At 41.0% G+C, this 12309-nt stretch overlaps 1 protein-coding gene across 1 annotated transcript in view; it reads left to right on the forward strand.

Annotated features, from left to right (window-relative positions):
• The first annotated feature begins 268 nt into the window (after window positions 1-268).
• LOC137614339 (endoplasmic reticulum lectin 1-like) overlaps window positions 269-12309 on the forward strand; it is a 98553-nt gene continuing 86512 nt past the window's right edge. Inside the window, exons 1-2 of the mRNA XM_068344109.1 lie at window positions 269-509; window positions 4366-4455. Coding sequence (XP_068200210.1) covers window positions 366-509; window positions 4366-4455 — 234 coding nt within the window. The 5' untranslated portion in view covers window positions 269-365. The remainder of the gene's footprint in view (window positions 510-4365; window positions 4456-12309) is intronic.

Here is a 12309-nt window from a genome sequence, read left to right on the forward strand (position 1 = left end):
TATAGTGTATGTAAGAGATACTTATTTTAATCTCGTTGCTCTTCTTATAATATTGTATTTTTCTTTGTTTCCTTTCCTCACAGCTATTTTCCCTGTTTTAGTTCCTGGGCTTATAGCATACTTCTTTTCTAATTAGGGTTGTAGCTTAGCAAGTAATAATAATAATAATAATAATAATAATAATAATAATAATAATAGAACCCATTCTTCTAGACTTTAAACTTCGCGCGATCTCATTGGCCAGATTCAAGAGTGACGTAACTATGACGTCAAAACATCTGTGTCGTGTCAACAGGTCAGGCGCTCGACGTAAACAAATAGAAATGATAAGTTTTAACCTTCGCCGTGTGTAATTTAGGTGCATCATGAACGTACAAATTCGGTTTTTATTGTTGTTAGGTGTAAGTGCTCCATCCCAGGTGCTTGGGAGCAATGATATCAAAGGTTTGGACGATGCTATATTATTTAGGTTGAATTGGCCTGGACCCGAAGCTGGACTGTCATTATTGGTAAGTTTTACTTGATCCCAGTTTTAATTTTGATAATGAAGCATGTGTTCGTAGCCCTCTATATATTTTTTAATATCTTCGTTATTTAATTTATCTATATCCTGACTCTCATCATTGTGGATTGTGCAGGGTGATCAACTTTGCCTCTCGATCTTTGCTTAACCTAAAGTCAACATATGGGAGCATGGATCTAATCTTTGTGACATCGGTGCCATAACCTATCAAAATAAAAGGTTAATATATGATAGGGGTGAATGTATGATAGCGGCCACCTGTATGTATTATTATGTCTAACTTGGAATACGGTAGTGTAAGGGGGATCGCAGGGGCCGTTAACCCCTGCGTTAGGTAAGTAGGTAAGGACACAGCTTGCAGGTTAGGTAGGGGGGGGGGAAAGTTTAGGTTAGCTGATGTCCATTTATAATCAATGCGTGAGGAATTGGCCGCTGATATACTAAGGCTCCGTATGATACTTTGATTATTAGCAAAACTGGAATTCGCTATAAGAATGGACGATTGCTGGTTAGTTTGACATTTTTCTCTCTATGTTTAATGGTGGCTTGGGCATAAGAACTTATACATATCAGTCAATTAAATTATGAAGTCTATTTCTCACTTTATCGCCATTGTTTACATTTGGGAGACTGATGGTGAGCTGTTGCGCATGCGTTGCTTGCATTCGCTAGTATAGTTATAGAGCAACATGGGACAATGTTTCTAATAGAAAAAAAACAGCGGTAAATATATGATACTTTAATTTCTAGCCAAATACATGAACCATATATTTTTCCTACTTGCTATCTTGTCTTTTATGCATTTCTGACCATGATTATTGGGGCAAACCACCCGTTCCTGAGTTTTTGGACCCCCTTATGTAAAGACAATTATGGGGGGCCCCAGTGAGAAACCAGGTTTTTTGAGTGGGGAAATGTCCTAAACGAGTGATTTTCAGCAATAATAATGGTCAGAAATGCAAAATAAGCCCAAGATAACCAGTTGGAAAAATATATGATTCATGTAAATGGTTGAAAATAGGCCAATATGTGATTATTTAACTTTTGAGATTTGTAAAAGGGTACAGAACCTAACAAACCCACCTAACCTAACCTAGTAGTTCCCAGTTCCTTGGGATGTGTGGTAGTTGTTCAACAGGTTTTAAAAACAACCTGGCTCCCTCACGGAACAAGAAGCATCTCCTCTTAGATAACTGTCATGATGTATGTCCAAGAGTGAAAGTTAGAAATGATGGGCCCTTTTTAACCCTTTTACCCCCAAAGGACGTACTGGTAGGTTTCACAAAAGCCATCCCTTTACCCCCATGGACGTACCGGTACGTCCTTGCAAAAAAATGCTATAAAATTTTTTTTTTTTCATATTTTTGATAATCTTTTGAGAAAATTCAGGCATTTTCCAAGAGAATGAGATCAACCTGACCTCTCTATGACAAAAATTAAGGCTGTTAGAGCAATTTAAAAACAAATATATACTGCTAAATGTGCTGGGAAAAAAATAACCCCCTGGGGGTTAAGGGTTGGAAATTTCCAAATAGCCTGGGGGTAAAAGGGTTAATTTCTTCTTTCCTTCCCTTGGTCTTCAACAGTCGGGGTGTTATGGAGCTGAACCAGACAATTGATGCAAGGAAACTACTCAACAGAGTACTATTTTTTTATATTTTGTTTGCATTGAAGAAGCTCCCCCATGCTTCTATATGAGTGAGAAAAGGGATAGAATGTATGCATACCCATTTCTCACATAATGCTTCGGACACACATATCGGGAAGGATATACAGTACTGTAGATTCTTCTTGAACCATCACTAATCCCCAGTGGAGGCCTAGTCTAACATCTGCAACATCCCTATGCTCAGGTAGTAAGGAGGTTGACAGGAGTCATGGCTTTGCTCTCATACAGGGCCAAATTACACTAGCAATTCCTGTGTTAGTAAACCAGCTACTTGTGTTTTAGGGACTTCCACGCTCCTAGGGATGGGGTCACCTGCATTATTAAAGGTCGATTAATTGATTGATTGATTTGAAGTTTTCTGGCATCCCGACTTCGAAGGTCATTGACGACGTATGAAAGGTCGAAGGTTTGTATTATATATTGGAACAAGAACACAAATATCTTTGTCAGTTTGTATTTTTTCCAACCTCACATACCTCAAACTTTTTAAGTTACACTTTCCGCCTTAACCACCGCAAATGTCCAGGATCAAAGGGAGGGTTACCCCACTTGTTGGGTGGGCATCCTGGTAGCCAGGTGTGTTTACCTCGTTAACAGCAGTACAGTCATTCCCGTTTTTCCATAGCCATACTCCTATTAAAGGTCTCACATTTGTATGGTTAAGAAAAATACAAATTGAATAAAAAAATTTGTGATTTCTCCTTATAGCATCCATTGATCATCTTTGGAAAGGTATGGCAGTTTCTGTGATCACAATTGATTAAGAGCTTTACGGGCTCAATGATCATCTGTGGGTGATTAATCAGGTATGACTCCATCACTGTTTTTCCCTCCTCTACGATGTCAAGATCATATTTCTAGCTTCCAGGGCCTCCTCGGGACAACAGATATGAAAATAAGGATGCCTTATGGAGAAGGCCAGGCATATTCTAGCATTCATTGCTTCTTTGGAGCGATAGGACTATAGATGTGATCATTTAAAATTTCAGTCAATTGAGGACTTGAAAGGCCTGAGGGTCTCTTGTGGTTATCAGGTGAGCAAAATTGTCATTGCTCTACCTCTACTATGCATTTGGTAGTTTCCATGGCTTTCTCAAGAGATTAGATTTGGCTCCCCAGACAACCCATTTTTTTTTTTTTTGTACTTTGGATGAAAGGAGAATGGATTGAGGGGTTCGTGACCTTCTTCCCCTTTATCATCGATCACTGATTGAACTTCTCGCTATCAAGCATTAAGCCTGTTTAAGCTTTTACCAAAAGAGTTGACCTATAGATTACCCAGGGTTTGAATTCAGTGAAAATTAAAATCGCCTTCCAGATTCATAATTGTAATATATACTTTATAAGTTTTTGCCTATTTTAATGGGAATAATAGATAAATTTTTCTTGGACGTCTAAATCACTTTGATGTACGTGTATTGTAAATCACTTGATTTTGTCCAATTTGCTCATTTTACATTTTAGCAGAATCAAATTTCATGTAACCAGACTACATATCTAGGGCCCTCCTGTCACTATCCCTATTAATGTACAAAGTAATAATCATTGAGTTCTGTTTAAGGCTAGTGATTGAGGCAATGCCAACTTCTGTACAGTACACACTTGAAAATAAACAATATAATGTATAGTCAAGCATATGGTGTTTGTTAGAAACCTTGAGTAAACTAATCTGTATGAGTTACATGCAGATAACTTTGATTTACTGTGGTATAGCCCAGACCATGCTGACCAAATCTAGCAAAGGAGTAAGGAATGAGTTACAGTTTTTAAATTAACTTAACAATGTTTTATTTTTTTTTTATAAAAAAAAAAAGTGTACAAAATGTTTCTCTTTAAGAAGCTCCCTTGTTTCTGTCCTACCAATGTTTTTCTGTTGAATCCAGTAACACTTCTAGGATTTGGTCTTAACCCCCAAGACGAACACCATAAGACATTTGTGAAAAAGTGGTTGTTATTTATGAATCTTTAATGTGTTCATGATGCTAAGTCTTTTTTGACTAATTGTGTGATATTAGGCTAGATGTAATACAGTATTGAATTTGTGTGCACTTTTGATATAATATAGATTCTTTGAATTAATGAAGAAATATTGTTTCTCATATTTGAATTTACCTCACCTTCCCATCAGCTTCTTTCTTTGAATGATATTATGATAGTTTTATGATTTTTCCAGGAATCCCCAGAATATGAGAAGCTTGAAATGATAACCTCAAACAACGAGAAGTACCAGTGTCTCGTTCCTATCAGCTATGGTGACAATAATGTAAGTGTAGAATATGATCTTTCATGAGCAATTGTGTGTTGTATTGTGTTGAGGATTTGGGTTTTGTAACACACCATATTTTTTGGAGGGAGCTGTAATAAAGGTTAAGGAATCCAACATTGTTATTTGATTTCATGATAAGGGATGTATATCTTATGTTTTTACCCCTGTGTTTTACAAATCTGCATTTAATATCCTCACAGAATTGTTAATGCTACACAGATAGCACAAGAAATACTCTGTTGAGCAGCTGATTGGGGAGTGATTATTATTATTATTATTATTATTATTATTATTATTATTATTATTATTATTATTACTAAGTCAAAATCCTAGTTGGAAAAGCAGGATTCTATAAGCCTAAGGGCTCCAACAGGAAAAAATACCCCAGTGAGGAATGGAAATAAGGAAATAAATAAACTTCTTGAGAATTAGTAAATAATGAATATAGAATTTTGTAAGATCAGTAACATTAAAATAGATCTGTCATATATAAACTGTGAAGACAGGCTCATGTTAATTTAATGTTTTAAATATTAAACTTAGCCGGTGAATATATAATAGCTGACGTCTCCGACGGCTCGACAGAATTCAAAAACTCGCGAGCGATCGCCATGAAGGTAGCGGGTGTGCCCACCAGCGCCGACTATCGGCCAGATACCGCATATACATGTAAACAGCTCCAGTTCTTCTCTGTCGGTTTCATCGACAAGTCGATTCCACTCGCTATTATGACCTCGAGTTTTCTACCGAATTGGTGAAGTACTTGGTTTTGGTTTTATTGCTTTCGCCGTGTTGGATTATTCAATACTATCCTCAAAAGAAATGCTTTTGAAAGGAGAGTAAAAGTGTTTTGCCCTTGCTTTTATCTCTGGTTTTTTTCCATAGAGTAAAAATGGCCGACCCTTCCCTTAGTGTACGGAAGTGTGTTTTAGGCTTTTAGCAATTATCTTATAACGTTATAAATTGTTGTTGTTAATTATAGATTTTCCTCTATATATTTTATATCTCTCCCGCCTTTATTAGGCCTCTTCGATTAGCTTTCCATTTATACTAAACATCAAGATAAATTTTAATGTTTTGTTTATATGCGGCCTTACCTATTCCTCCCCTAGTCCGAGAGTAGGCGGTCCTAACTTGGAAACCGAAGTTAAACAACGTTGAGCCCATTCAACTTTTATTTTCGTTAAGTTTAAATCATTTGCTCTGTAAGAGTTATTAAATGAATATTTTTTAGTAGATATTTTATGAAAGATTTTCTTTGAATAGTCTTCGTGCTGTTTCAAAGATGAACTAACGTTTGGTTTATTTATGCTACGCAGTTTGCGCTCTATCGTTACGATAGAGAAAGAGAGAATCATGGTTTCACTTTGCAGAAAGAGTAAATCGATTTTGACGTTTTGTTCATTCTTCTTTCAAACTGAAATGTTTTAAATACTAATTTAAAGGAACTTGTTAATTTTCAATTTCTTAGTCCTTTCAGTTTTTTCCTTTGGTCAAATAACCTGTTTATTGACGAAGGGTGAGTGGGCTTTTCTCTTCGGTGTGAAATCAAGAGAGAGAGAGAGAGAGAGACGGAGAGAGAGAGAGAGAGAGGAAGAGAGAACGTTCCGATCTTTATTCTCGTCCCAAGCAAGTAACGTTGTTCTCGAGTCAGTTTTTTACTCTCGTCCCAAGTCTCTGTACGGGGAGAAAGGATAAAATGTTTTTAGTTTTTATTCTCGTCCCAAGGCACTGTACGGTGAGAGATTGAAAACGTAGTTTTTAATGAACTAGTGTTTAGTCTCCTCCCCAGTCACTGATCCTTTTAACTTTATATATTTCCGTTTTATTCGATATATATGTTTTCTGATTTTTGCTTGTATTAATGTGCTTACATTATACGACTTATTTCGCAATTATAACCTTTTGATGTAGGGGAGAATTGCGTGCTTCAGGTAGAAATCAGTTTTATTCATGCCTAATGTGAAATTATTAAAAAATACGATTTCAGTGAAGTAAGTGCAAAAACAGAAAATCGTAGTGATAAAGTGATAATTGCGCAAAGTGTTTTTTAGTGTTGCGACCGAGGGTTCGTCTGTTCGTGCTTGTCGTTCACCTAGTCCGATACCTCTTTCAGGCTCCCATGCTACCAGGGAGAAGTAATGTCGTAGGACTTATGGGGACGAGAGGCTTTAACCAACGAACAAACGTTCCCTCTATGGTATCGGGCGTGTCTAGCAAGATCGCCCCTACCATAAGACGAGCGAGGCTTTTTTTCTCCTCGTCATCCGAAGGCTTCTCACAAAAGAAATCTTGGAGCAAAGTTTCTAGACCCTTAAAGCGGAAGTCAGTCCATTCAGGACAGGTCCAGCGTCCTGGCTGTAGCCATGGGGACAGCTCTGACCCTTTGCAGTCGTCGGAAGACGGTTCGCCTATTAAACGCAAGCGTAACATGGGGTCCGAGGGTCGCGGTAAAGGCAATGTTTTGCCAACACAGACGTTACCGTCGTCTCGGCCCGTCCCGACTCCTGTTGATCCTAAATGGGTTGTCCTGCAGGACATGCAGACTAAGCTTTCCTCCCTTATGGAGAAGTATGACGTTGAGCAGGTTCACGATGAACCTTCGCTTTCGAGTCGCCGTTACACTAAACGAGACTCTGGCTGTCAGCCGCCCAAATGAGCATTTACTCGTCCGTTTGACGTTATGAAACGTGATGTCGGTAGTTTGTCACGTCAGTCACGTGACTTGGATCCTTACTCGCTGCAGTCCCGTGTTGACTTTCAGCCGCTGCCGCAGCCTCGTGTTGACGTTCAGCCGCTTCCGCAGTCTCGTGTTGACGTTCAGGACGTTCGCCAACCAGCTCAGTTGCCTTGTTTTGACGTTGAACGTCAAGCACCGCAGTCAAGAGTTGTTTTAACTGCTCTATCTAGGCAGTCAAGGCAGTCTCGACTTGACGTCGAGCGTCCTCCCGCACCTATTGTTGTTGCTGGTCAGTCCTTTAAGCAGTTACATGACGTAGCGTCCTTGACTGCTACTGATGCTCCTTTGCATGTGGACTTTGCTTGTCAAGCATTGCCACCACGGCAGGTCTCTCCCTTGCTTGAGACTCGGCAATTGTCGGACGAGGTTCCTTCAGATGAGGAAGTTGCTGATCCCCCTCCTACTGATATTCCCTTGGGGACTCTGTCAGACAGAGAGGAGCCTAAAGCTGCTCAGCCCTCTATGGACTTTAAATAAATCATGCTGATTTTTAAGGATCTTTGTCCGGACCATTTTGTAACTGCTGCCCCTCGTTCGCCTAAACGTCAGAGTTTACACTAGGCCTAGCTACTTCGAAGCCGTTGTTTTCTAAGCTAGTGCTCTCTCGCTCTTCTAAGAGAGCTTTACGTTTGCTAGGCGACTGGTTGATCACCAGGAGGAGTTTGGGGGAGACAGCCTTTGCTTTCCCCCCTTTTTAAACTGGCTTATAGAGCGAGCGTCTGGTATGACACGGGAGAAGTTCTCGGCTTGGGAGTTCCCGCCTCTGCCCAGATAGACTTCTCAAGCCTCATAGACTCTCCCTGGCGCCTGGCCATGAGACGCTCCAAGATTTTATGGTCGGCTTCAGAGCTAGACCATCTCCTGTTAGGAGTTTTTCGAGCGTTTGAAGTTTTGCTGTACAATTATGTCATGCATAAACAAGGCTATCAGGGATGGCTCCAATGATCTGACAGCCACGTTCTCTGCAGGAATAAGACTATCAGGGATGGCTCCAATGATCTGGCAGCCACGTTCACTGCAGGAGTACGTAAGATGCAAGTGCGCTCTATATGTTCATTGTCAAGACAAACTTCACGATGAAGTCTACCAAGCTGTCTTGACAGCATTAAGGGAAGGCGACTGGATGGTCTCTCGACCTTCAGGATGCATACTTCCACATCCCGATTCATCCAAACTTTCAACTACATCTGAGGTTTGTGGACGGGAAAGTAATGTACCACTGTCGAGCACTGTACTCCGACCTCATTCCTGCTCCTCTTGTTTTTACAAGGCCCTTGCAAAATGTAGCAAGCTTTCTACATTTTTTGAGGATTCAGAGCCTCCCTTTATTTTGACGACTGGCTAATCAGGGCGTTCGTCATTAAATCGCTGTCTGGAGAGCCTCTAATGGACATTAGACCTAACCAAGGAGCTAGGTCTCATAGTGAACGTAGAGAAGTCGTAACTTACAGTATCCCATCCCAGACTAGTCTTGTTTTGGGAATGGAGATACAGTGTCTGATTTTTCGACCCTTTTCGTCTCCCGCAAGAATAGAACAAGCTCTGTTAAAAGTCCTTCACTTGCAAGAGAAAAACAGTTGCTCTGTAAGAGTTTGAACTAGCCTCGTGGGAACTCTTTCATCGCTGGAGTAGTTTATCTCTCTGGGGAGACTCAACCTATGCCCTTTCCTATTTCACCTAAACATTGGAACAAGGAGAAGGGCTTAGTGAGTATCTCTTTCCCAATCTCCAACTCAGTCTAGACATGTCTGACTTGGTGGGACAGCAACATCAGACTTCGAGAAGGTCTTTCTCTTGCGATCAAGAACCCAAACCATGTGTTGTTTTCAGATGCAGCGGATTTGGGTTAGGGAGCTCCACTGGACAGTCTGGAAGGCTCGGTTCTTTGATCCACGGATCAGAAGGAACTCCTTTTAAGGCAGTAACATCTCTCCTTTGGCGAGATTTGTGCAGAAATGAATGTCTTGGCAGACGGCCTCAGCAGTAGAGGACAAGTCTTCTCCATGGAGTGGACGTTGCATAAGACTGTGTGCGAGAAGCTATGGATGACATGGGGTCTACCCACCATAGATCTTTTTGCTACTCTCTCTGACAAAGAGGCTCTCGACTTACTGCTTTCCAGTTCCAGATCCAGAGGCAGCTCACATAGACGCTTTCCTGCTGGACTGGTCTCACCTGGACGTTTATGCCTTTCCATCTTTCAAGATCCTAGACAAGGTGCTGCAGAAGTTCACCTCTCACGAAGGGACCAGGTTGACATTGGTTGCTCCACTCTGGCCCGCGAGAGAGTGAGTAACAGAGGTACTTCAATGGCTGGTAGACGTTCCAAGGAGTCTACCTTTAAGGATGGATCTCTTACGGCAGCCCCACGTAAGGAGTCTTCATCAAAGCCTCCCCGCGCTTCGTCTGACTGCCTTCAGACTATCGAAAGACTCTCAAGAGCTAGAGGATTTTCGAAGGGGGCAGCCAGAACGATTGCGATAGCTAGGAGAGCATCTACCATCAAGGTCTATCAGTCGAAGTGGGAAGTCTTTAGAGACTGGTGCAAGTCATCATCCATTTCCTCTTCCAGTACCTCTGTAGCCCAAATTGCAGACTTTCTCCTACATCTGAGAAATGTTCGCTCCCTCTCAGCGCCCACTATTAAGGGGTACAGGAGCATGTTGGCATCTGTGTTCAGACATAGAGGCTTAGATCTGTCCAATAATCAAGATCTCCAAGATCTCCTTAAGTCCTTCGAGACCTCTAAGGAGCGTCGTATGGCAACTCCTGGATGGAACTTAGACGTGGTCCTAAGGTTCCTAATGTCCGACAGGTTTGAGCCATTACATTCAGCCTCCCTGAAGGATCTCACCCTCAAGACGCTTTTCTTAGTGTGCTTGGCTTCGGCTAAAAGGGTCAGTGAGATCCATGCCTTCAGTAGGAACATCGGCTTTTCTACGGATAAAGCCACATGTTCACTTCAGCTTGGTTTTCTTGGCCAAAAATGAACTGCCTTCTCGTCCTTGGCCTAAGTCATTTGATATACCTTGCCTGTCAGAGATCGTAGGCAACGAGCTTGAAAGAGTGCTGTGTCCAGTTAGAGCTCTGAAATTTTATTTAGCTCGGACTAAATCCTTACGAGGTGGATCTGAGGCTTTGTGGTGCTCAGTTAAGAAGCCTTCATTGCCTATGTCAAAGAATGCTTTGTCATATTTTATTAGATTTTTAATCCGAGAGGCTCATTCTCACTTGAGTGAGAAAGATCGTTGCTTGCTTAAGGTTAAGACGCACGAAGTAAGAACTATAACAACTTCTGTGGCCTTTAAGCAAAACAGATCTCTGCGAAGTATTATGGACGCGACCGTTTGGAGAAGCAAGTCGGTATTCGCGTCATTTTACTTAAAAGATGTCCAGACTCTTTATGAGGACTGCTACACACTGGGTCCATTCGTTGCAGCGAGTGCAGTAGTGGGTAAGGGTTCTACCACTACATTCCCTTAATTCCAATATCCTTTTAATCTTCTCTTGAAATGTTTTTAATTGGGTTGTACGGAAGGCTAAGAAGCCTTTTGCATCCTTTTTGATTTGGCGGGTGGTCAAATGTCATTTCTTGAGAGCGCCCAGATTAAGGGTTTTGATGAGGTCCTGTTGTATGGGTTGTCGCCCTAGATACTTCAGCTCCTGGGAGTCTTTCAGCATCCTAAGAGGATGGCTGGGCTTCGTGAGGAAAGCGGACTAACAAGGCAGAGTAATCGTTAGAGTCAGCTTCCTTACCAGGTACCTATATTTATTTGGGTTTTGTTATGATATAACTGTCAAAAACTCTAAGCATATACGCCGTAAACTGTATTAATACTGGTCTCTACCCACCACCATGGGTGTGAATCAGCTATTATATATTCACCGGCTAAGTTTAATATTTAAAAATGATATTTTGATTATAAAATAAATTTTTGAATATACTTACCCGGTGAATATATAAATTAAAGGCCCCCCCTTCCTCCCCGATAGAGACCCAGCGGGATGAGAAGAACTGGAGCTGTTTACATGTATATGCGGTATCTGGCCGATAGTCGGCGCTGGTGGGCACACCCGCTACCTTCATGGCGATCGCTCGCGAGTTTTTGAATTCTGTCGAGCCGTCGGAGACGTCAGCTATTATATATTCACCGGGTAAGTATATTCAAAAATTTACTTTATAATCAAAATATCATATTTTTTTCTTTTACTGTATATATAACATTTGGTGCAACTTTGAACTTCTGATGTTGCATGTTTGTTATAAGGTGATTTCACTAACTGCATATGCTGGCAGAAGTTGCATAACATCTTATGAGGTACCACTCCTTGTAAACTTTGTTTCTTTATTTGTTCCGTAACCGAAATACAAACCACACTATTTACATTGGGTTTACCTTTTAGCGTAGCGGAAATGGCGAGCCATTAGAATTTAACGAGGGTGTATTACCCCCGTGCTAGTTAGCAGGGGGGTAGGGGAGTGGTAGCTAGCTACCCCTTCCCCCCTCACACACCGGTGAATTGCTTCACTTTCACTTTTGGCTCGGACATGGACAGACGTCTCTGTCTTTGTCCTCGCTTGGCAGCCATTGTTTGTTTTGTCTTTACTTAATCACTTACTTTTCTTTTACTCAATATATATGTAAACATTTTCTCATGTTTATGTATATATTTGAGTATAGAAATCAGTAAGTTTCCTTTTCAGAGTTTGTGCTTGTGTGTGTAGTGTACGATATCCCCGTGGAGCCCTCGGCAGTTAGGCCACCATGGTGTAATTTCATGGGTCGCGATCGAGTTTGACTTCGGTTTTTCTCTCTCTCTCTCTTGAGGTCGTTCACCCTTTTACTACGTTACTTACTACGCCTTTGTAGCTTCCTTCCCGTGTGGGGGGGGTGTTGCTACGCCGTACGTTTTGTCTCAATTAGTTTATGAATCTAATTGTATTTGTTGATTTTTCAGCTTTGTAGAACGATTCCTTTCGGGGTTTTCGTCCTTTCTTTAGTGTTCATTCTTTTTTAATTTACATAATTACATAGTTACATAATTATAATTGTTATAATTCTGTGTTGGTTACAGCTCTCCTTCCGTGAGTGTACGTGGTTGTGGGGGCA

Source organism: Palaemon carinicauda, chromosome 20 (assembly GCF_036898095.1).
Source record: "Palaemon carinicauda isolate YSFRI2023 chromosome 20, ASM3689809v2, whole genome shotgun sequence".
Taxonomy (NCBI): domain Eukaryota; kingdom Metazoa; phylum Arthropoda; class Malacostraca; order Decapoda; family Palaemonidae; genus Palaemon; species Palaemon carinicauda.